The 26,335-nt window shown below is 43.1% G+C and overlaps 2 protein-coding genes across 2 annotated transcripts in view; both read right to left on the bottom strand.

Moving 5' to 3' along the window:
- LOC310773031 (rho GTPase-activating protein 20-like) overlaps positions 1-19,066 on the bottom strand; it is a gene marked incomplete at its 5' end in the record, with an annotated part of 30,377 nt that extends 11,311 nt beyond the window's left edge. The window contains 9 exons of the mRNA XM_083632954.1: positions 173-373; positions 1,270-1,336; positions 2,543-2,620; positions 2,870-2,954; positions 8,240-8,281; positions 8,890-9,039; positions 9,193-9,366; positions 10,334-10,419; positions 19,016-19,066. Of these exons, the coding sequence (XP_083489080.1) occupies positions 173-373; positions 1,270-1,336; positions 2,543-2,620; positions 2,870-2,954; positions 8,240-8,281; positions 8,890-9,039; positions 9,193-9,366; positions 10,334-10,419; positions 19,016-19,066 (934 nt within the window). The remainder of the gene's footprint in view (positions 1-172; positions 374-1,269; positions 1,337-2,542; positions 2,621-2,869; positions 2,955-8,239; positions 8,282-8,889; positions 9,040-9,192; positions 9,367-10,333; positions 10,420-19,015) is intronic.
- The window catches only part of pspc1 (paraspeckle component 1), a 58,299-nt gene continuing 50,988 nt past the window's right edge, over positions 19,025-26,335 (bottom strand). The window contains exons 8-9 of the mRNA XM_083632394.1: positions 25,463-25,505; positions 19,025-19,116 (exon numbers count right to left, since the gene is read on the bottom strand). Coding sequence (XP_083488520.1) covers positions 25,476-25,505 — 30 coding nt within the window. The 3' untranslated portion in view covers positions 19,025-19,116; positions 25,463-25,475. The remainder of the gene's footprint in view (positions 19,117-25,462; positions 25,506-26,335) is intronic.

Raw genomic sequence — 26,335 nt, 5'->3', positions numbered from 1 at the left:
AGCCTCTTCCTGTCCGTGGCTGAGATGCTGCTGCCCCAACAGGCCACACCGTAGAAGAGGGCAGAGGCCACCACTGTGTCATAAAAAGACCTCAGCAGTGCCCCCTGCACCCCAGCGCACTTTGACAGGAGATCTGCCAGCGTTCAAATACATCAAATAGCAGGACTCTTACCATCAGGTATGTGCTGCTGCGTTGTAGCGCCGGACCGCGGCTTCAGGATGAACTGGCACTGCTTGTCTGCCTGCAGCTGCTCAGCCTGCAGCAGCGCCCTCTGTCTGTCCGGAGGCAGCACAGCATCCCGGCCGCTGCTGCCTCCCTGAGACAGCACATGCCTCACATGACTCATCTGGATAGTGAAGGGGAACTCATGACCTGGGACAGAATCAGAATCACTTTTATTGCCACAATATACATACGAATAATTTGTCTTAGTGTAAGTATGCAGTCATATCAATATTCAGAGATAATAGGAAAATATCTCAAGACAAAATCACATTGCAAGTGCAGTCCAATATATACAATATACACGAATAGAAGGAGTGTTAAGTAGGCAGTAAGTATGAATTTACAGTCCAAGTTAAATAGGAATTTACAGTCCAAGTGGTGCGCAATGTACAGTAGTTAACAAGAGTAATCTCATGGAGTAGAGAGTTCTGGTAGAAGTAGCAGCTATAAGACTTTAATGTAACGAGTGTAGTCCAGCTGCTGTTGCTGTAAAGTGATGTTTGAGTGAGAGAGATAGCATTTTGATCCCTTGAGGTTTGATATGGCTGTTAAATAACATAACACACTGTCACATCACATTATTAGCCAGCCTACATTTAGGGACCCCCCTTCTCTCCTCACAGGAATGAGATCAGGATAACACGGGAGGCTTCATTAGGAATGAATGGCACAGTGTCCAAAAAAAAAAAAATGGAGAAAAAGAAATCACACCCCTGTGCCAAGGCTCAGGAGTTGTATGCTTGTGAAAGAGACAGGGGGTATAAAGAGCTGTCTTGTCTTGAAATAGCCTAGAAGAAATCGTGTCCCACAACATGTTTAGGAAACAAAATCTGCCTGTATGAAGCAACAGCAATTTAAAATGAAGGAGGCAGATTGCCTTTGTTACTCAACAACAGATGAACAATTTGTGAATTCCAATAGTTCACTGGTTTTGTGAATTCACTAAAATGTATATTCTCGTGCTCGTATCCTCTGACACCTTGTTCTCTCCCCCACAACTCTGAAGGCCCCCAGCGGGGGCGGGGCCACAATGAGTCACTGACCAATGAGAGGATAGGGTGTGTTGTCCCTCTTGGAGATGACCCACAGCTGGTAATCTTTCACGTTTCCCTATGTGGGAAACAGAGATATAGATACTCAAGAAAACAAGACATGGACTCAGTCACAAACATGGCTTAAAAACCAAGATGCATAAACTTGTGGAACCCTGATGCAGAGATCATTCAAAAAACAAGACACACAATCCATGCAAAACCTATGGGCAACATGTCTGTCAGTAGCCAATCACACACTAGTATCACTATATGTCAAGTCTGTTGATACAACGCCAGTGCATCAACAGCAATGCAGGTCCAAAACTGCAAGCACAAATCAGCTATCAAGACAGTCACACAGTAGCAGTCTGAATGCAAAGACAAACAGTGATTGTATATGTGCAATTATCAACAGGGATCACATCAGTTTGGATAACAGTAGGGTCATGAAAAAATACTGTTGTCATAATTGTTGCCAAAAGGTTTCTGGCAGATTGGCACGTTGGTCAACTTCAAATTCATTCATGTGTCCCTGGTAGAGCATTTGCTCTGGTGGTGCTCCAACACGTTGTTAGCATACACTATGTTGAGTGATTGTAGACGACTAGCATTATCCAAAGTACAGTAGCATGTAGATTCATAATACCGTATACTGGATGATTGACTGCTTTTGTAACTATTTCAGGTGAGCAGTGCAGATCTTTACCAGTCTACACAATTGCCAGATTTAGTCAGATATCATTAACGATTACTTACTATTTCGCTTTAGAGCTGCTATATGTTCTCATTTTCTCAAAGATAATGCTAGTCACTATCACTCAACATAGTCTATAAAGCGGACCCCGCTTAGCCCCAGGGGTCCTCGAGGGGGTTCCAGGGGGTCCCCAGCAAAAAGGCGAATAATTTATTTTCACTATAATTCTATCCATAAGTAACACAATGACAGAATGTATGACTATTTTGGCCATGGTGTTCATAGTATTAAAACATCTCAAAGTAAACATCTTCTCAGATGGGGGACCTTGAGACAAAATCTTATCTTATCTGACTGTAGTCTAATTTGTGTCCGTTTAGGGGTCCTTGATGTGAAAAAGTTTGAGAATCATTGTGCTAAAGTGTAGAACACTACAGCCAATGATCTACTGGGGACCCATGGATGATTTTTGTGTTAACAGCTAAGTTGACCAATGGGAAAATCTCCTAAAAGCTGGTTTAGAACTTAAAAAAAAAATAAGTAGCTAGCTCAATCGGTCAGTATTTGACAGATTATAACATTACTCACCGCTATGCCAAACTGCTGCAGGGCCAGACGGACCACCTCATTGGTTGAATCTGAGTTGCTGACAGCGAGGGTTTTGGTCTAAACAGGAGAGAAGGCAGCCCGAATCACAATCAACCAAGTAGAGGAACTCTTCTTGATGGCATTAGTGCAGCAGAGACATAGTGACAATAGTACAGTGACGTTTAAAACACAGTACATACTAGAGACATACATGGTACAGGAACAACAACAAGATGTTATTGTACATTGCAATAAAACACACACTTACACACTTCTAATGTAGATGCCACATGCCGGCTACTTAGACACAGGTTGAAGTAAACTTACAACAGCGAAAGTGTTGATTCCTTTCCCGTGCACTTTCAGAGGAATGGTTTTAGGCTCCTCCCTCTCTTTCTCTTCTTTGATTAGGCTGGAGATGGAGAGAAACAGCATAATAAGACAGATCGGTGGCATCGATGGATTAGGAACATAGACCATTAGATGTTCCTGAGCCATCCCACAGTGCAGCAAGTAGCAGCATTTTCAAACTTAAAACTCCTGTCTGGGGCCACCCGGGTAGTGCAGCGGTAGATTCCCTGCCTACCAACATGAGGGTTGCAGGTTCGAGCCCCTGTGTTACCTCCGGTTTGGTCAGGCATCCATACAGGCAAGTAAGCCACATTAATATGTGTTCTAGTCGCTGCACTAGCGTCTCCTCTGGTCTGGATGTAGCTTTCGGTTCCGGAAGCCCATTCATTTTCTCCATTACGTTTAGAAAAATCCTTGTATAAAGAGTTTTGAGCCTGGAACCAATCCAACCAGCCAGCCTACAGAATCGTGACCAATCGTGACCAGTTGCACATTAGCTGTCTGACATAGAACTGCTCTTCTGTGGATACCCCTCTCTGTGATTTAACTTTGGCTTCAGTGGGTAAGTGCTTAGGCTGTGTTATTTGTGTTATTTGTGTCTGCTATTTCCTTATTCTAAAAGGAGTAGTTTTTTAGGCTAGTTTCTGTCTCTGAGTGAACCTGTGGCTCAGCTGGTTGATAGCTGGTTGATAGCTCTCAGCTGACACCAGCCCAATCACCCACCTGGGAACGACGGGCGCTGATTAGAGAGGTGTGGCTTATAGGCTCCATATAAGTTTGGCTGCAGTAAGGTCTTGTCAGTTGCACATTAGCTGTCTGACATAGAACTGCTCTTCTGTGGATACCCCTCTCTGTGATTTAACTTTGGCTTCAGTGGGTAAGTGCTTAGGCTGTGTTATTTGTGTTATTTGTGTCTGCTATTTCCTTATTCTAAAAGGAGTAGTTTTTTAGGCTAGTTTCTGTCTCTGAGTGAACCTGTGGCTCAGCTGGTTGATAGCTGGTTGATAGCTCTCAGCTGACACCAGCCCAATCACCCACCTGGGAACGACGGGCGCTGATTAGAGAGGTGTGGCTTATAGGCTCCATATAAGTTTGGCTGCAGTAAGGTCTTGTCAGTTGCACATTAGCTGTCTGACATAGAACTGCTCTTCTGTGGATACCCCTCTCTGTGATTTAACTTTGGCTTCAGTGGGTAAGTGCTTAGGCTGTGTTATTTGTGTTATTTGTGTCTGCTATTTCCTTATTCTAAAAGGAGTAGTTTTTTAGGCTAGTTTCTGTCTCTGAGTGAACCTGTGGCTCAGCTGGTTGATAGCTGGTTGATAGCTCTCAGCTGACACCAGCCCAATCACCCACCTGGGAACGACGGGCACTGATTAGAGAGGTGTGGCTTATAGCCCTGTTGAAGCAGTATTTCTGAACACTGTCAGTCTACAGCGGCACGTAGCCTCGGGCACGAAGCCTCGGGCACAAAGACAAGGGAGTCTTTCTGCGGGAGTCCTTCGAGGGGAGGCCATAGAATAGGGTTTTTTGCTACCTCTCTTATTCTACCTACTCATCTACCTAACTATGTGTTTTCTTCCCATCCCTTGTAACCTCAGCCCACAGACGCCGTAGACACGGCTGCTTCAGGGGTAGTAACTCTGGTAATCTCTCCCACCCTAAGCGCGCAAACAGTCCTTTTACTATTGCCGGAGGTCTCTGGAACTGTCAGTCGGCTGTTAAGAAAACTGAGACCATCTCGGCTCATGCTCTATCTCAAACCCTCCACTTTCTAGCTCTCACAGAGACCTGGATCATTCCTGAAAACACTGCTACTTCTGCAGCGCTCTCTGCTGCATATTCCTTCTCCCACACCCCTAGAGCCTCTGGCCGTGGCGGTGGCACTGGTATCCTCATCTCTCCCAAATGGACCTACACTGTCACCTCTCTCTCTCATCTGTCTATCTCATCTTTTGAGTCCCATGCAGTTGCCGTATCCCTACCCATCAAGCTCAACATTGTGGTAATCTACCGCCCGCCTGGTCCGCTTGGTCACTTTCTGGACGAGCTGGACACCCTCCTCTCCGTCTTTCCTGAGGATGGTACTCCACTCATCCTTCTGGGAGACTTCAACATCCAGCCAGTAACCTTACAATCTCCGTCTTTCCTTAACTTCTTCTCATCCTTTGACCTTTACCTCTCTCAATCTCCTCCTACTCACAAAGCAGGGAATGTGCTTGACCTGGTCTTCACCAGATCCTGCTCCACCTCTAATCTCACTGTGACTCCTCTTCCTGTCTCCGACCACCACTTTATCACCTTCTCCCTTCCCATCCCCCTCCCCTCCTCCCACCCATCTCCCCCTCACTCTACCACCACCCGACGCAACCTAAAAACTCTCTCTCCCGACTCCCTCTCTTCTACCGTCCTCTCCCTACTTCCCCCTGCCGAGCAATTTGCTCTGCTGTCCACCGACGAGGCTTCCACTACTCTTCTCTCCTCTCTCTCCTCCGCTCTTGATTCTCTTTGCCCACTCACCACTAAGCCTGCCCGATCTTCTCCCCCTTCTCCTTGGCTGACTGAATCTCTGCAAACTTATCGAACTGAGCTTCGGGCAGCTGAGAGAAAATGGAGAAAATCACATCTCCCTGAAGATCTCTCTTCCTACCACCTTATCCACTCAAACTTCACTGATGCTGTCTCTAAAGCAAAAACCTCCTTCTTCATCTCTGAAATCCAGTCCTCTGCATCCAATCCCAGTAAACTGTTCGCCACCTTCTCCACGCTCCTCAACCCTCCCTCCCCTCCCCCTCCCTCCTCCCTCCCTGCTGATGATTTTGTAACCTTCTTTACTAAAAAGGTGGATGACATCAGCTCCTCCTTCCATCCTCCAGCCACCCTCACTAACACTCTCGACTCCAATCCTGCTTCTCGGCCCCCTGTCCCTGGATTTCCTTCCTTCTCTCCTCTCTCTCCTGATGAAGTGCTTAAACTCATCAGCTCAAACCGAGCCACTTACTGCCCCCTCGATCCTATCCCTTCCTCTCTCCTCCAAACCATCTCACCTAACATATCTCCCTTCCTCACTACCTTCATTAACTCCTCTCTGTCCTCTGGTCTTGTCCCGCCTGCTCTAAAGACTGCAAGAGTCAAGCCTCTGCTTAAGAAACCCTCCCTTGACCCTACTGCTATTCACAACTACAGACCTGTCTCTCTTCTCTCATTCCTTTCCAAAACCCTCGAACGAGCAGCGTCCGAACAACTTTCTCTCTATCTCTCCCAAAATGACCTCCTGGACCCTCTGCAGTCCGGTTTCAAGGCCTCTCACTCTACTGAGACAGCTCTTCTTGCTGTCACAGAGGCCCTTCACACTGCTAAGGCCTCATCCCTCTCTTCTGTTCTTGTCCTCCTTGACCTGTCTGCTGCCTTCGATACAGTCAACCACCAAATCCTTCTTTCCACTCTGTCTGACCTCGGCATTTCAGGCTCTGCACTCTCCTGGTTTGCTTCCTACCTCTCGAATCGCTCATACCAGGTCTCATGGAGAGGGTCCCTCTCCAGATCCTGTCCTCTTACCACCGGTGTCCCCCAGGGCTCAGTCCTGGGCCCCTTACTTTTCCTTCTCTATATCAGATCTCTTGCCTATGTGATCTCTTCTCATGGCTTTTCTTATCACTGCTATGCTGATGACACCCAGCTTTTCCTTTCCTTCCCCCCCTCTGACACTCAAATCGAGGCTCGCATCTCTGCATGCCTCAAAGACATTGGCGACTGGATGTCTGCCCACCACCTCAGGCTCAACCTTGGTAAGACCGAGCTACTCTTCCTCCCAGGAAAAGACTGCCCTCTTACAGATCTCTCCATCTCCATTGACAACACCACTGTACTTCCCTCCCAAACAGCCAAGAACCTTGGGGTGATCCTTGACAACCAGCTGTCTTGCTCTGCCAACATAGCTGCTACAGCGCGCTCCTGTAGGTTCTCTCTCTACAACATCCGCAAAATCCGTCCCTTTCTCACAAGAGAAGCGACTCAACTCCTGGTCCAGTCTCTTGTCTCCTCCCGCCTGGACTACTGCAACGTGCTTCTGGCCGGCTTACCTGCCACCGACATCCGACCGCTTCAGCTCATTCAGAACGCTGCAGCCCGTCTGATATTCAACCAACCCAAATTCTCTCACGTCACTCCCCTCTTCCAGGAGCTCCACTGGCTTCCCATCTTGGCCCGCATCAAATTCAAGACACTGGTACTGGCCTACAGGGCAGTACACCAGTCAGCTCCCCGGTACCTGCAATCCATGGTCAGGTTCCAAACCTCTCACCGCTCCCTTCGCTCCTCCACCAGTGCAGGTCGCCTCGCCCCTCCTTCGCTACGGGGGCTCAAAAGTCGCTCATCCCGATCTCGACTCTTCTCGTCCCTGGCACCTCAATGGTGGAACGAGCTTCCACCTTCGGTCAGGACTGCTGAATCACTGCCGATCTTTCGGAAAAGACTAAAGACACACCTTTTCAGGCTCCATCTGGGCCCTCCTTGATCTAACTTCGTCTCTCTCTTTCCTTATATATATATAAAAAAAAAAAAAAAACCTAACCAACCTTGTACCACTAACCTAAACTTGTACCACTGTTCCTTCAGAAGTTGTAGTTGTCACAGACTGTGCTCCATAGTTGATTGTTCTATTGCTGACAAAAAATGTGTTATTGTAAGTCGCTTTGGATAAAAGCGTCTGCCAAATGACGTAATGTAATGTAATGTAATAAAACATTTGATTCAGAGAAAAAAAACAACAACATGGGAAACCAGGGAAAAAGGCAAACGTACGAAGAGTGTGTACATATTTTATTTTGAGAGTGAAGGAACTATTCATCCCATAATCCATTGCAGATAATCAGATTAGCAGATGATTGAGCAACAGAGCATTTCAGCCAATGGGAGAGCACTCTGAGCGGCAGTGGGCGGGACCAGCGGTCTCGAACGGCTGCCATTAAGCTTTTAGCTCAATGGCTAACTCCTCTGGTCTGTTCGGGGGGAGTGAAACTGGGGGGAATATCCTCCCACGTGCTACGTCCTGTCGATGAAACTCCTCGCTGTCAGGTGAAAATAAGCAGCTGGCGACTGCACATGTATCGGAGGAAGCATGTGGCGCAACGAAGGGGCCAGCAGGGGGAAATGGTCAAGTACAATAGGGAGAAAAAAACAACCTTGATCCAAAAAAAAAAAAAATCCTGACTGGATACAGTATTTGGATGTTTGGTTTCTTTATACTGTCGGATAGGGCTTTTTGCATTATGTTCAGTTTCTATTGACGCATGAAGAAAATAAATCTGTTTTCTGTCTCATACGCACACGCACACAAGCAGAGTTTACCTTTTGAGGAGGGAGAACCATTTCTCCTTCTGTTCTCCAGAGCTGTGGGGAACATGGACAGCCAACATCAGAACATCCTCTTATTTCTAACGTCTCCAGAGTTGCCGTCAGTGTTTCTGTTTGTTTGTTTGTGTGTGTGTGTGTGTGTGTGTGTGTATGTGTGTGTGTGTGTGTGTCTCAGAGAGTGTGTGTGACTAGGCGTCAGCACCAGCCTGGTCGCCAGAATAAAATGTTCGCATCTACGGATACGTAGAATATCACATTTCTGAACCAAATATATGTTAGATATAATGTTTCTAGTTACGTGTATCAACGTTATACACGTCATACAGTATGCTATTGGAATAGTACGGTGGCCAGTAAGGGTGTTGTGGACAGGGTGGATGGAAGGTGTAAACACTTGCCTTTCACACTGGAGGGCTGTGTTCCATCAGCAGGGTTTCCATAGTCTAAGGTTTTCAAATGAACCGCTGTTTTGTTTAAAATTTGATTATAGGTTTGCGAAAACGTTTTATCAAGTTTTTTTTCCTGATTGTGTGTGTGTGTGTGTGTGTGTGTGTGTGTGTGTGTGTGTGTGTGTGTGTGTGTGTGTGTGTGTGTGTGTGTGTGTGTGTGTGTGTGTGTGTGTGTGTGTGTGTGTGTGTGTGTACCTAAAGGTAGCGACACAGTTGCAGGTGGGCCAGCCCATGACGAAGCTCCTCTCTGGGTTGGTGCTTCCCTCACACACCTCCTCCATACAGCCAGCCGTCCACATCTCACACACACACGCCTGGCCCTTCTGCTTGAAGTGGCTGGCTGACCTGCCAATACAGAGACGTGATGTCTAGTACACACACACACACACACACACACACACACACACACACACACGCGCGCGCGCGCGCACAAACGCGCACAAACACACACACACACACACACACACACACAGACACACAGAGTATACACACACTTACTTGGCCTTGGCAATAATCAGTACATCGTTGAAGAGGAACAGGTGTCTGTCTTGAGTCTGCAGTCCAGTCTTCAGCTGGGTGTGGCCATGCAGGAGAAATGACCTATCAGAGCAGGTCAGGAAGGACTGAACCAATGGGCACTTCTCTGGGCACACAGGAATCAGGAAGCTATCTCTGGAATCAAAACAAATGGGCCTCATGTCAGCCAAACCATTTATTTTACTTTCCAAGAAAGATTTACATTTGGTAACATCATCCAAATTGCGGAGTTCAATTATCAGTTTTTCAGCAACCAAATGAGTTACTTCATAATCTGCATCCAGTATGAATATGCTACAAGCGACTGAGTTGAAGGAGTCAAATAAAGGTGCTATGTGTAGCATTTTTAAACCTTAGTATATCACTGTTAAATGAATTGTGATAACGGTACCTTGGTATAACTCCATAGAAATGGATGATTCAGTAGAGATCAGTGTCCCATGGATTGTATTATTTTACACTAGGGGAAAGTCAATGGTGTTTAGGTTGAGAGTAGATAACGATATTTTTCAATCAGCTATGAAAAAGAATATCAAAAATTAACACATGTTCTGTGTTAATCTAAGAGTGGACATGTGCGTCAAACTTAATGCAACCAACTGTAAGTGCAAGCAATGTATTGTAACACAACAGGAAATAAACGGTCCTTTTCATAATGTTTTTGCAAAACAAGTGAAACAACAGCAGCAAAGCCCCCGGGGGTGGGAGGGTGGTGGGGTTAGAAAGTGTTGGGTGCTCTACTACTCACCCCTCCAGGAGCTTGTTAATGGGGTTATTCCCTTAACCTGACTCCGCCAGATGGGGCGGTATTGAGTTCATGAGTTCACAACACCACCACCAAATGTGAAGCAAACCCATCCATCTGGCCGTGTCAGGTTATTATTCCCTAGCTTCCCTGCTCCACATGGTCAAAGCCAGAGCTATTAATAGACACCTGATCCTTTGATAAGATTGGCTACAAGGGGATTATCTATCCGAGTGGTGTGTGACTTAATTGTAAATACCTTTAGACTTACGCTTAAATACCTTCTCTCGTTAGCCAACTGCTTTTGTGATACTCTATTAATCCTGAAATGTGAAATTAGCCCCATTTGACCTGTACCTGCAGACAGTCCTGGACCTGATGAGAGCCTTGGTGATGATCAGAGAGGGGGCGGACTGACGACGATGACTCTGCGACTTCGTCCGCTAAATGACAAGAAGAGAAGAGATAAGGAGTGTATCCAGTCGAGTAGCTCAGTGGTTCTCAGGGTCCGGGGGTCCTTGAGGGGGTTCCAGGGGGTCCCCAGCTAAAAATATTTTCACTATAATTCCATAGGCTAAGTAACACAATGACAGAATGTATCACTATTTTGGTCAGGGGTTTCATACACTTTCTGTAATAAAAGATCTAAAAGCAAAAATCTTATCAGATGGGGGACCTTGGCTAGGACAAAATGGGGGTCCGCTGTCTAATTTGTGTCATTTTAGGGGTCTTTGATGTGAAAACATTTTAGAAGCACTGGAGTACATGAGCAGGATGACAAAAATGAGTTACGCATGCACCATTTGAAAAAGTCATACAATAAAAGGCAGCACTGGAGGCAAATTAAGACCTTGCTTTGGAAAAGTAAACACTTCTACAGACTGGACCCTCTATATTTCAGAGATATTGAAAGATTTAATCTGTACAGGTAGATGTTCTTCCTGCTAGGCTCTAGGCCTGTCGGGGACCACCGCTCACAGATGTTTCGCCCCTTAGTCCAGAACATCTCCTGGTGGCGGGGCAGTGAACAGGGACGTCTCCCTGACACTCCCTGCAGCTAAGGGATTTAGATCACGATGTTTTTTCAAAACAGAAACCTGGCATTTTGGAATAGAACATTTTATACCATTCCTACCACATGTCTAACATGAAATCCTATCTACTAATTATAAAGATTTTACTTCCACATCACAAACTTTAAAAGCTTAAAGTCTCCCATTCCACCAGTTAGAGAGAGAGACTGGGGAGGTGGGAAGAGTTCACAGCACGCTGACATCATGTTTACCCGCTCCTCTTTCAATATGGCATGGCATCAGGAGTGACTGCGGCCTCCAAGTGACGACAGCAGAATGTCACACTCTGACACATCTGTCTCTCCTTTCCTGTCTCACACTCTGACACATCTGTCTCTCCTTTCCTGTCTCAAACTCTGACACATCTGTCTCTCCTTTCCTGTCTCACACTCTGACACATCTGTCTCTCCTTTCCTGTCTCACACTCTGACACATCTGTCTCTCCTTTCCTGTCTCACACTCTAAAACATCTGTCTCTCCTTTCCTGTCTCACACTCTGACACATCTGTCTCTCCTTTCCTGTCTCACACTCTGACACATCTGTCTCTCCTTTCCTGTCTCAAACTCTGACACATCTGTCTCTCCTTTCCTGTCTCACACTCTGACACATCTGTCTCTCCTTTCCTGTCTCACACTCTGACACATCTGTCTCTCCTTTCCTGTCTCACACTCTGACACATCTGTCTCTCCTTTCCTGTCTCACACTCTGAAACATCTGTCTCTCCTTTCCTGTCTCACACTCTGAAACATCTGTCTCTCCTTTCCTGTCTCACACTCTGAAACATCTGTCTCTCCTTTCCTGTCTCACACTCTGACACATCTGTCTTTCCTTTCCTGTCTCACACTCTGAAACATCTGTCTCTCCTTTCCTGTCTCTCCTTTCCTGTCTCACACTCTGAAACATCTGTCTCTCCTTTCCTGTCTCACACTCTGACACATCTGTCTTTCCTTTCTTGTCTCACACTCTGAAACATCTCTCTCTCCTTTCCTGTCTCACACTCTGAAACATCTGTCTCTCCTTTCCTGTCTCACACTCTGAAACATCTGTCTTTCCTTTCCTGTCTCACACTCTGACACATCTGTCTCTCCTTTCCTGTCTCACACTCTGACACATCTGTCTCTCCTTTCCTGTCTCACACTCTGAAACATCTGTCTCTCCTTTCCTGTCTCACACTCTGAACATCTGTCTCTCCTTTCCTGTCTCACACTCTGAAACATCTGTCTCTCCTTTCCTGTCTCACACTCTGAAACATCTCTCTCTCCTTTCCTGTCTCACACTCTGAAACATCTGTCTCTCCTTTCCTGTCTCACACTCTGACACATCTGTCATTCCTTTCTTGTTGTCTCACACTCTGAAACATCTGTCTCTCCTTTCCTGTCTCACACTCTGAAACATCTGTCTCTCCTTTCCTGTCTCACACTCTGAAACATCTGTCTTTCCTTTCCTGTCTCACACTCTGACACATCTGTCTCTCCTTTCCTGTCTCACACTCTGACACATCTGTCTCTCCTTTCCTGTCTCACACTCTGAAACATCTGTCTCTCCTTTCCTGTCTCACACTCTGAACATCTGTCTCTCCTTTCCTGTCTCACACTCTGAAACATCTGTCTCTCCTTTCCTGTCTCACACTCTGAAACATCTGTCTCTCCTTTCCTGTCTCACACTCTGAAACATCTGTCTCTCCTTTCCTGTCTCACACTCTGAAACATCTCTCTCTCCTTTCCTGTCTCACACTCTGAAACATCTGTCTCTCCTTTCCTGTCTCACACTTTGACACATCTGTCTCTCCTTTCCTGTCTCACACTCTGAAACATCTGTCTCTCCTTTCCTGTCTCACACTCTGAACATCTGTCTCTCCTTTCCTGTCTCACACTCTGAAACATCTGTCTCTCCTTTCCTGTCTCACACTCTGAAACATCTGTCTCTCCTTTCCTGTCTCACACTCTGAAACATCTGTCTCTCCTTTCCTGTCTCACACTCTGAAACATCTCTCTCTCCTTTCCTGTCTCACACTCTGAAACATCTCTCTCTCCTTTCCTGTCTCACACTCTGAAACATCTGTCTCTCCTTTCCTGTCTCACACTCTGACACATCTGTCTCTCCTTTCCTGTCTCACACTCTGAAACATCTGTCTCTCCTTTCCTGTCTCACACTCTGAACATCTGTCTCTCCTTTCCTGTCTCACACTCTGAAACATCTGTCTCTCCTTTCCTGTCTCACACTCTGAAACATCTGTCTCTCCTTTCCTGTCTCACACTCTGAAACATCTCTCTCTCCTTTCCTGTCTCACACTCTGAAACATCTGTCTCTCCTTTCCTGTCTCACACTCTGAAACATCTGTCTCTCCTTTCCTGTCTCACACTCTGAAACATCTCTCTCTCCTTTCCTGTCTCACACTCTGAAACATCTGTCTCTCCTTTCCTGTCTCACACTCTGAAACATCTGTCTCTCCTTTCCTGTCTCACACTCTGAAACATCTGTCTTTCCTTTCCTGTCTCACACTCTGACACATCTGTCTCTCCTTTCCTGTCTCACACTCTGACACATCTGTCTCTCCTTTCCTGTCTCACACTCTGAAACATCTGTCTCTCCTTTCCTGTCTCACACTCTGAACATCTGTCTCTCCTTTCCTGTCTCACACTCTGAAACATCTGTCTCTCCTTTCCTGTCTCACACTCTGAAACATCTGTCTCTCCTTTCCTGTCTCACACTCTGAAACATCTGTCTCTCCTTTCCTGTCTCACACTCCAAGGGGCAGTCTTCGCTTCTGAAAAATGAAGCCAATGCGGAAGTCCCTTAAATGTGCACTCTTTCGAATGGCCTGCAGGGGGCGACTCCACTGGCTCCGAAAAGAAGTCTGATTGTTTGGATGTCAATGGGAAAACGACCCTACTTCTCACTTGATTTGTGGCTGAGCTGATGGTCTCAATCGCTAGTTTCAAGTCTTTTTCAATACAACATGATGTTCATTTGGTAAATTATGGTCAAATTTACAGTAAAATAGACTGTGAGTGAAAAATGATTGACTCTCATAGGTTAAAGCTGAATGGGCAGAGCCTAGATATGTTATATCCCTTCCACACCAAGGGTTGAACCAGGGTGATTTCCAGGTTGATTTTGGGTATGAAAGGATTAACCTTTCCTTGGTGACCCACCTCGAGAAGTGGGTTGGACCAGGGTTGGACAAGGGTTAATTTCACTGTGAATGCCACCACCCAGGTTGCTATTTGTTATGCTGTGTTGGGGGTAACTCATTACAAAAGTAACATATTACATATAATATATTACTTTCAGCAGTAACTCAGTAATATAACTTATTACTTATAGGATTTCAGTACCAGTACCAGTTACTTTGTCAATTAACTCAAGTTACAAATTGAGTTATTTTTTTTAAAAATCAAACCACATATTTAAAAACGATACAATCATTTCCTAATCAAACTGTGTTTTTATGCAAATAACCACTATAGATGACAATAACAAAGGAAAAGAATAACATTTCGAATTTTGGATTATTTACACTGACTTCAAGTTGAAATAATTTTTCGGGATGGTTCCGGGGCAGCGATGTCATTCTGCTGCTGCTGTTGTTTTGGTAAAAGTAATGCAAAAGTAGTGTAATAAGTAACAAGTTACTCTACACAGACAGTAATATTGTAAAGTAACTTATTACTTTCAAATGAAAGTAACTAGTAATATGTAGTATATTACATTTTGAAAGTAACTTGCCCAACGCTACAGCTGCCCATAGCATATTAGCATAACTTATGCTAATATGCTATGGGCGGCTGTAGCTCAGGAGGTCGAGCGGGTCATCCACTCATCGCTTTGAGGAGGTCGGTGGTTCGATCCCCGGCTCCTCCAGTCTGCATGTCGAAGTGTCCTTGGCCAAGATGCTGAACCCCAAATTGCTCCCGATGGTGTGTCAGCGTGGTAGCTTTCCACTATTGGTGTATGAATGAATGGGAGAATGTATCTACTGATTGTAAAGCACTACAAATTGAGGCCATTTGCCATTTATGATAATTTGTATACATCTCTCTGGGGTTGTGACCCAGGTCTTATGTGAATTGTATTGTTATGACCAGGGATTAACCCGTGTTGACTGACTTGGTGTGAATTGACAAAAGAAGGGTTGAACATGGGGTCAAGTAACTCTGGTCCCTGGTCGTGGGTATGAAAGTGGTATGAATGTGGCTGGATTGCCTTTATTTCCGCCAGGCTTCATAATATTAGCTACTTCTCTTACCTTTTTCAGTCTGACACTTGACGCTTGAATAACTGTGGTTCTTTGAGAAGTGAGGTTTAACTTGACCAATGAGATTATTTCTGACACACTGGGTCATTCAAAGGGCAACGGGTCCACAAGTTCAACTGCTCATAGAATGAAAGGTTGAAATGGAAGCTGTGTATTTGCTGTATATACGGTCATATTCTCTTGTCTTTTCATGTAGCTATATGTATATGGTATAATGCATATCTTTACTTTCACGATGTGCATTATTCTCATCTTTTCATCCATTTTTTTATTCATTTTTCTAGCCTCAGCATGTTCTACTGTTTTGATTTTCGCAATCCCATATGCCGTAAATGTATACATTTTTCAGATGTTTCTATTCATATATTTTGACTCAGCCTGTTCTGTTCTGTTGTTGAAAATGCTTGTTGTTACTTAAAAAACAAACAAACATTTATGGTATTGCTGTCATAATATTTTCCTTTGCTGCATCTCATTTGTTGCTGCAACAACCCAATGTTACCACTGACATCATTCAAGTTTCATAATCAAATGGTAGAAATACTTTAGAGTTTGTGAGTATGGATAATGATGGGGGGGGGGGGAATTGCACCCCTGCCAAACCAATACTAATAATTTCAGGCATACTTCCAGAGCTTCTCCACTAACAGTGACACTGAACCATTGTCCCAAACAGATTTTCTTTTCAAAATAAATTTAATTTTCAGCTTTTAATCCATCCATCCTTTTGTGCTATAAATCTACTGAATCCGCATATACAAATTTTAATTAATATTGGCATAGCATATTGGAATTATTATGATTATAGTGTCAAGACAAAGGAAAATAAATTCTCTGGATCCCTTTTGCTCAGATTATTGCAGGCGAATGTGAACAACCTTGAGTCCAGCATGAATCCTATCTGACTGCAGTCGTCTACCTTGTGTTCTTGTGATTAATGTTGGCATCGTATGTTTCTGCAATCCACAGATACATAGAATATCACATTTCTGAACTATAAATATGTTGCATATCACATTTAGATACGTGTATATCAACGTCATAGAGTCTGCTATTGAAATAGATAAATAGTTCAAATAGTACAGGTAAGGGTGTTGTGGAGGAGTGGATGGAGGACGTAAACACTTGCCTTTCACAGAGCCGTATTCGATACCCAGGGTTTCCAAAGTCTACATTTCAACTCTAAGTCACATTAACATTTATATTATTTAAGCCAAACCTAAACCATAATCCTAACCTTATACAAGTTGTAAACATAACCAAAGTTTTACGCGGTGGAGCTGCTTCTATAAGTGCGTTGGGTCTGCGCACCGAGCTGAACAGAGATTTGGGGTAGTGCACTGAGATTTGGGGGAGTGCACCGAGATTTGGGGGAGTTCACCAAGATTTGGGGGAGTTCACAGAGATTTGTGGGAGTTCACCAAGATTTGGGGGAGTTCACAGAGATTTGTGGGAGTTCACCAAGATTTGTGGGAGTTCACCAAGATTTGGGGGAGTTCACCAAGATTTGGGGGAGTTCACAGAGATTTGTGGGAGTTCACCAAGATTTGGGGGAGTTCACCAAGATTTGGGGGAGTTCACAGAGATTTGTGGGAGTTCACCAAGATTTGTGGGAGTTCACAGAGATTTGTGGGAGTTCACCAAGATTTGGGGGAGTTCACCAAGATTTTGGGGGAGTTCACAGAGATTTGTGGGAGTTCACCAAGATTTGTGGGAGTTCACAGAGATTTGTGGGAGTTCACCAAGATTTGGGGGAGTTCACCAAGATTTGGGGGAGTTCGCCGAGATTTGGGGGAGTTCACCGAGTTTTTCCGAGATTTGGGGGAGACTGGCTCGAGGTGACAAGGTGTGGCCCCGACCCCAGCTCCCGGTCTGAACAGACAGACAGAGTCACAGGGCAGGCGTAGAGAGAGATATATTAATGTCTCGTCTGGAGGAGTGGAGGACGATAGCGTTTCGTCGGTAATAAACACACGGTCACATTCATGCACACATGTGCCCGCCCGCACAGTTTAGGATACGTCTGGAAATTAATGGCAAATTCATTTTCTAATTGGTGAGACTTTGGCAGTCTAGGGAGAGAGCGGCTCGAAAAGCACATGCCGGTAATGCACGCACGCACGCATACATGCACGAATGCACACATAGCACGGACTGGTCGGACATGCACAAAACTACACGGCTTATTTCAACACCTGGGTGTGATTTTCTTTACTTGCCTAAACATAAGCAAAGTTGTTAAAGTTGTTTTATTTGTGTTTCACGTTGGAAAGGCAGTGAGGTTTTCAAATTACCCGCCGTTTCATTTCAAATGGATGTTGAAATTGTTGCAGAAATGTAAAATGAGATGCTTTAGAAACATAACAGGCAGATGTTTTGTTTCAGATTAACGTTGTATGTACAGTATATGTTGTATGTATATGTTGTATGTATATGTTGTATGTATACATTGGTTACATACTGTCTACAGTACTGATACAGTATCTGTGGATTGCAGAAACGTACAATCCTGACAACTTATTCTGGTGATTGGATTGTGTATGGAGGAACCTGTTCTCTTCTGACTTGTGGCAAACACACACATACACAATAGTTTTGTTTTTGTTTTTGCCCAGGCTTGGTGCTGGACAAGAACCAGGATTAAGTTACCAACATAGGCAATAGTCTTTTAGGCTCTTAAAAATGTGGACTTCAAAATTTCAATAACTGCAAAATAAAAATTCTTCACATGGACATCCACACATTTTTGACATTTCACAATGTAATATCAATGGTTTGGGTCACAGGGTGATGAAACATTCCTTACAGCCTAACAATGTTAGCATTCAGTTCTAGTTAAAAACTGAAATGGGTGACAAGGGCTGAAATGGGATTTTGAAGGTCGATACCAGTACCAATATTTTTGGACTAAAGCTGAAAATGGATGTCAATAATATTTGATCATTTTCATGCCAACGATTAAGTGTTTTCTCTATAATTTTATTCTTCTCAGGGAGGAAAACAATATTTAGACCATCATGGGACACTAAATCTCTCCCTAAACATTGTTGAACAATTAAATTAATTACAGTGATAAAATATGAAAAGAAAATATCACTGCAGGTTTTCCACACTGTTTTTCTGTAGCTGTGGTCAGGGAGGAAACACCATCATATCAGAGACTAATATCCAATATTTAATAACTATATAGTTATATATAGTTATATATAATATAGTTAAAAACTCCCCTAACCATTAAACATTAAACATTAAGGATTAATTTAAAGAAGTAAAATGTATTTGTCTTTATCAAATCCTGGGATCAAATGCATGTACGCTCATTATTAGACCACTGAAATACAAAGGCTATATAACAATAGAAAACTTCATTATAAAGAAAGACAAATTCCTATCAAATATTCCAACATGAACTGTTAGTGACTTATATGGTATCACTATAATATTCCTATAGGATATTATACGTAGCCTATTTTTGTGATGTTTGCATATCATCTTAATAATTAGTGGCCTAAATTGTTTTGCGTTAGGGAGGCGAGGTATCACTGAAAGCCTGGACCGCGTTCATGGACTCATTCAAACGCCTCACTGACCTCCAAGGAATGGAAATTACATGTTTTTCACATGTCATGTGATAGATAGATAGATAGATAGATAGATAGATAGATAGATAGATAGATAGATAGATAGATCGTTAGATAGATAGATACCCGTTTGTTGAAGTTTGTTTGGCTGAAGATGTCCTGTTGTTGTGGAGACATGTTGTCCATGCAAGCTACAGTCTCCAGACGCACTGAGGTTCACGGTCCAGCTGTCCTCCGGCGATACAGGGCAGAGAAAAATCCCATTAATAAAGTCCAACGTCTCAAACCATCTCTGCACAAGCAGCTAATAGAGGGTCACAGAAAGCTTTTGTCTGGCGCTGCTGTAACCACGGTGCGTAAAACTGAAAACAGATCTCAAATTGGGTTCGGTCAAAACAAGACACACTGACAAAAACAATACGCGGAGCTCAGCTGGGTCTATATAGACAGGCAGCCACTATCAGTGAGAAGCGGCACCGTACCGCTCATATGAAGACTCATGTTTGGATAATTCGTAGTTGATGTGACACTTTTACGCGTCTTTACGCAGGGAGGCGGCGCAAATAAACGGGGGTGGGGGTGGGGGGGGGTATCCATTTTAACGAGCCCTTTAACCTGGTAGTGAGTATTTTTGTCAAAACAAGTGAAAGAGGCTGTTTGTTGTTGTTTCTAAAGCAGACCAGCTTGTTTCTTGTTTCATTTTGTGGATGGAGACTTGTTGCAATGTGGAATTATCTCACCCAACTAGTAGAAATTTTTATTTAATTTAATTTCAAGAAATATAACAAACTAAATGTCTGTGAAAATCCAATGCTCAAACAGATAGATCGCTAGATAATAAATCAATATCTAGTTATTATAATTTCTGAGAACTTCTGGCTCCATCACTTGGAATAGTTCCATGTACACAGACACAAACACCACTCCCGAGAGGAATACTGACAGCTATATCAGACTGATCAATAATCTGTTATTTCACAGCTCCAGAAACATCCAGAGAAGAAATTCACAGATCTCCTGACTCAAGATTCATGATGTTTATTTGTCACTCCGGTTGTACAACAGTCATGTGTGAAACTCGGCCGGAAGGCTCCATAGGACATGAAAGTATAAGACCAGGCCAAAAAAAGTATATAAATATGAAACAGAGTATACAAAAACAATAGCAATGGGAATATACGAGACAGAAATAAAAACAGCAATAAGTATAGGCTACATAGGGTAAACAAGAAAAAAAAGCAAATGGCAGAGCAAGGTGCAACAATGGCAATGAAAGGTGTAAGAGGTAGCAGACAGTTGTATAAAATGATGCTTCAAAATATAAAAACAGACAGTCAAAACTGTGATACCAGTCACTATCTACTTGTAGATGGAAAAACTCTCATGATGACCCAGAGGCTCAAAGTGTAGGATAGCTGTCTGTGCATTCTGATGTTCTGGGGTCAAGGGTTGAGCTCACTTTCCACTCCTGGGTTAAAGGAACATTTGAAAGCCAACATGTCAAGTCAAGACTGAAAAGTTATGGCTCAAACGCTGGGAGACTATTAAAGTTGTGAGGTTGTGGGTTCAAGGTTAGTGATTTTGTTGTTTCTTTCAATACCAGCATCTTGAGCAAAGATTGAAAAGCTTAGAGAAACTATAGCAGTTTATCCATCAGTCACGTGGACATCTGCAAGTATACACTCAACTGACATCACTAACAGAAACACTTGAAGTGCAACACAGCTGAGATTGTTAACATTTCTGAATGTAAAAAGACTTGAACCAGCATCCTGGCATATCATATTCACTGTACAGTGCCAATTTGTCTATTATTTTGCCATGCAGAAAAGTCTTTAACTCCGCCCATTGAGAATTTAAATCAATCACATAATTTCTGCCTGAAAGCTTGCAGAACTAAACTACCCAAAGTGGGCTCCATGCAGGGACCTCCAGAGGTCCATGGGAGAAAGGAGGCCCTCAGCAAAATAGTGCATGGGTTAATTTTAGTATTCACACTCATTTGCTCAAAGACAAAATATAAAAGGACACAACTGTAATGTACACATTTTCAATTAAAAAATTACAGTTTTTCCAGACCTTGATCTGTTTTGAAGATTTTGTCTGCTGTTCAATATGATTTATGCATATAGACATCTTGCCAATGCTAACAGGTCATATCACTGTATGGATGAAGATTGTTCTTCACAGTGACAAATATTAGGTGAGATGATTGGCAGGGTTACACACTTTCCATTTTAAAATTCCATATTTCTCCAGCATCGCATGTGAATATTAAATTAAGCGATTCCCCTTCAATTTATACTACATACATCTTTGCTTCGAAATGTAGATCTTAAGCTGTCATGCACATGCATACACACAAACTTTTTAAGCAGGGATTAGAGTGTATAGAGGAAACTAATCCATACAAAGTGGATAATAATAATAATGCAAAACCACCCCCAAATCGATTCTAGGCCTGCTTCTAGAAACAGAAGTGGGCCACAAACTGGGTGAAATTAGAACCAGGACAGAAAGTTAAGACAAATGAGAGACAGAGTGTTCCTTCCCCAAATTGGCCACAATCAGCCCCGTTAAAAGTAGATCACTTTAATGATTACCTTCCCTGATATAATGAGCAGCCTTGGGCACGGCAAAGTAAAGCACCACTCTTGTACCCCCCCCCCCCCCCCCCCACACACACACACACACACTTCTTTTTTCAGGGTCGCTGTTGCTGGAGCCTATGCCAGCATGCAGTCAGTGGAAAGCCAGGATCAAAAGCAACACCCAGGAGAATGGGCAATCCACCATCACATGCACCTAACATGTTCTTTTGCTTTCTCAGCCCATGAATCATTCAAGAAAATCAAGTTTCTTGCCTTGGAACCCAGGCCTCTATAGACCCTTTTCACGGGGGCCATTTTGTGTCAAAAAGGCAGAATAAACAGGTGCAAGCAGAACACAAATGAGGGTTTCCAAATTCCAATCATGGAAATTTGAAACGCTCATTAGTGTTTTGCTTGCACCTGTTTACCCTGCCTTTTCGACACAAAATGGCCCCCATGAGAAGGGTCTATAGTCATTGACTCAATCAAATCGTTTTCTTTAATAGCCTAGTTATTACATCCTGCATTGGTGCCAGCCAGGTGGCGGTTGAGACAATGACAGAGAAGCAATTTGGACAACTTTTGTTTGATTGGCTGCTTACCTGAACATTTCCAATGCCAAAATATATCCACCAGACACTACTCAGAAAAAGAAGAAGAAAAATTGACTGCACCAATCACAGGCATTTTTTACTAAATATAACTTCTCCTAATGGTGATGTCCAAGGTCAGGCCTAAAGTTGCTCCACAGTGCTCTTGTACGTCTATTATTGTACTAATACTGTAACTTTACTTTGTTTACCTTTTTTTCTTTCGTCCACGTTTTGTACCTGTGTACTTGTCACAATTGTGAATCATGAATGCTTTTATATTTACTTTTTGCTCATCTTTCGGGATGGGGGGGTGATATCTGATGCTGTTTGTAATGATTGCCCTGGATAATTTTTGTGGGGGAAAGATTGTAAAACTCAATATAGTTCAAAACAATTACAGGCATGACCTGACATGAAATGATTGAGTTCCTTATTGTTTTATTGTTGCCACAATTTTAATAGGACAAGCAAAGTTATTTTCATACCAAGCAAATCGACAACTGACCTGACCGGGGAGTTGTAAAATAAGACTCATGAGCATTCTGCACACCCTGGAGGATTACAAATGTAATTGCATTAAACTCTGAGGGAAAATTAAGGAGCTGTTGTCATAATGGACTTTATTTATGCTCTCCACTATAATACCAAGTATACTGCACTCACAGAGCACTTTATTAGGAACACCTGTACACCTACTTATTTATTTATTCAGCCAATCATGTGGCAGCTGTGCAACACATAAGATCATGCAGATACAGGTCAGCAGCTTCAGTTCATGTTCACATCAAACATCAGAATTGGGGGGGCGGGATGTCAGGGACTGGCTATTGGTGCCAGGCGGGCTAGTTTGAGCATTTCTGAAACTGCTGATCTCCTGGAATTTTTCACACAACTCACTAGAGTTTACACACAGAATGGCGGTGAAAATCCAGAAAACATTGAGTGGGTGACAGTTCTGCCAACAGAAACTCCTTGCTGAAGAGAATGGCCAGAGGAGAATGGCCAGATTGGTTGGAGGCTGGAGCCGACAGAAAGGTGACAGTAACTCAGATAACCTCTTTACAGCTGTGGTGAGCAGAAAGGCATCTCAGAATGGAACACGTCCAACCTGGAGGCGGAAGGCACTTTGGTAGCCGGTGCTGAAAGCTGATACCTACCCAGTATTAGTATGGTGGTCCTATGGGTGTTCCTCATTAACTGCTCAGTGAGTGTAAGTATAACGTATGTTTCTCAAAACACTTGATGAGAAGAGGGGTGAAGGCAACAGGGATAAAATCATTGGGAACCCTGGGAGGCTCCTTTGTCGCCACAAGTAGAATAGTTGACTGTTTTTATATTTTGGGACCGCCCAATCGCCAGAATAATAATGTCGGCATTGTACGTTTCTGCAATCCACAGATATGTACAATCTCAACTAAATTTGAAACAAAACATCGATTCCGCAAACATCTTATGGTCACTCACGATTCAGTAGGTCACGGGTTGGCTTTGTTCCAGCCAACTCATTATACTGTATAAGGATTGTTCAATATGTCTATGGAGAAAATGAATGGGAAACTCACTTCCGGGGCAAGAGATGTCACGTGACTGTTCAGCTCTATTACCCTTTCGTTGAAATTCTAGCTGACTTCATGCCTGTATGGACTCTCTGTTTCTGTGAGGCCATTTACACCTGGCGCTAACATGCATTTTCTGTGATCAGATTGCAATCAGATTGTGTTTTATCACTTGAAATGCCAGGTGTAAACACCCCCAAAACGCATTGAAGAAGGATTGCAATCTGATTCGCCAAACCACCTCCGGAGGTGGTCAGGGATGCATTGTGTACACATTGAACACAAGTGTAAATGCAATGTGTCCTCTCTATCTGGATACACCAACTTTATGCGGATTGAGAGGACAACCATTTCTGCAATCTGATTGCAATCAGATTGCAGAAAATGCATGTTAACGCCAGGTGTAAATGGAATCAGGCTGAAGTGATAAAACACAATCTGATTGCAATCTGATGGCAGAAACCACATGTTAACGCCAGGTGTAAATGGCCTCAGTGAGATCATACAAAATGATTATTAGACTATTTTAGCACAGGAGACCTACAAATATTTATGAACAAGAACATGTCCCCAGGGAAACAAATCACTAATGTCATTTGCTTCATAACTTGTCTCTTGATGACTATCAATTAATCTGGTTGCCTCCTTTTTCACTTCAAGTCTTATGAATGTTGTCAAACCTAGACAGGACTGTGTTGTATATGTGTATGTTGTGAAACCTATACTAGATCAGACGAGTGCCAATGACCCTTATCACTGACCATGCTGATCACGTGACCTCACATCCTGTTTGCTCCGATTTCAGTGGGCGGGACTACTTGCCTTGACAGACAAACTCCTTCAGCCAGTCACTGCCAATCTAACTTTTTGCCAAATCCAGTCAGAAGAGCGGCAGCATATCATTTATATCAATCATCAATAATGTTATTTCAGAAGTTAAGAAATCAGAGGCGTCAACGACGACTGAGGTTTTATAAATCTTTATTTAATGTAGATGCAACACTGCTGTTGAAGACTTACCTGATATGGTGGAATCATAAATATATAAAGACATGGTTTATGTGTGTGAAGATGTTGGAATGTTACGTATGATTTAGGGAGAGATGAGTGTGAGGGGGCAAAGACAATATTGCACCAGTCAGTATTGAGTAAGTTTACATTCAATTTTCATACTGAGGGACCTTTCCGATTTGAGGACAATGTGTAGGAATATGAGTTAAGTCTATTATTATTGAGACTCACCTCCCTCTAGTACCATTTTTATAGGTAGAGAATGACGAAGGAAGTGCACAATTATGAAATATGATTTTTCTTTACATTTTCAAAAAACATAAATCTGTCAGTTATCCCCCGCCCCCCCCCCCAAAAAACAAAATAATAATAAATCAAAGGTGTAGACAAGTAAAATATACACATTTGGAAAATACTACAAATTACTTCATTGTCATCCACTTCCTCTCTGGACTGTGGACTCCCAATTAATAAATTGCATTTTTGAACAAATGAAACAAAATGGCCATTTACCATTTACCAAAATGGGGGCCATAAAAGTAAATTAGGCTCTATGATTTTGACAATATTATGACAATGAAAATCTGAGAATTTTAGAACAGCTAAAAGCCATATTTTAGACCATGGAAGCTCACGGTTTGGACATGTAATGCTGTAGAGTAGACCTCTGAGCCAATCAAACATCTATCCTCATTGAATGGGCTCTACTGTTAATGTTAAAATGTGGTACCCCCACATGTGACTGGGATGAAATGTCCTCTCGCCATTCTTGTGTAGACTGGCTGTGTGTGTGTGTGTCTGTGTGTGTGTATTAGGGTTCACCTATTCCTTGGCCTCATCGCTGCCGGCTGTATGAAGAGGGGACCTATGAGAGGAGAGAAAGAAAACATTTAAAAGGTACATCCTGTAAAACTCGGCAACAAGACAGGAGTGACCGTTAGAACTTTGTAAACTCCATTCAATAGCATTTTATGCCTTTAGTTGTACTCGAGCTAGCCAGTGGAAAATATGTGCACATTTTTAGGAGAGGGATCGAAGGGAGGAACTGTTGATTTCCCATAAGATCTACACTATCAAACTGAAATAGTAACAAGTAACAACCGCAGCTGCAGTATGAGGCACTTTCAGTTTGCCAAGAGAAAGTGGCACACAAATCTGGTTCATCAGATTTCCCTTCTCTTTCCAACGCTCTTCTCCTCTCTTTCACTCAATCTCAGCTGCTAAATCAACCCTTGAAACTATTCTCATTCTCCCCTCCTTTCGTCATCTAAAAAAAGACTGACAACATAAAGTACATTCCTCATAACAGGGGCGTAAAGAATTAACTAAAATCTAAGATATAGTAAAATCCCCGCATTTGAAATCTCCTTGCATTGAGGAAGCAATAATCCAAGGCCCACTTCATACTAACTTGTCAAACATCAAGAAGTAATGTTAGACAGTACACTGTCCAATAAGGTGGTATTGACATGGTTCGGTGTGACCTGTGGGTGAATTCCTTATATCAGAATCATTAACATAAAATAGCCTATGGTACAAATCGGGTGTTGGGTACTAAATTATCTTTACTGATTATTATAATGAAGCCATTATCCAAGGGACATCCATGTTGGCGTCCAATGCCCATGTTAAACAAACTTGACATCATGCCAAAAACAAATGCATAGCTAATAATAGATGGATAGTAGATAGTGG

Source organism: Poromitra crassiceps (genome assembly GCF_964638095.1).
Source record: "Poromitra crassiceps genome assembly, chromosome: 3".
Classification (NCBI taxonomy): domain Eukaryota; kingdom Metazoa; phylum Chordata; class Actinopteri; order Beryciformes; family Melamphaidae; genus Poromitra; species Poromitra crassiceps.
The sequence above is the reverse complement of the archived record's forward strand: the minus strand, read 5'-3'. Positions and strand labels throughout refer to the sequence as shown.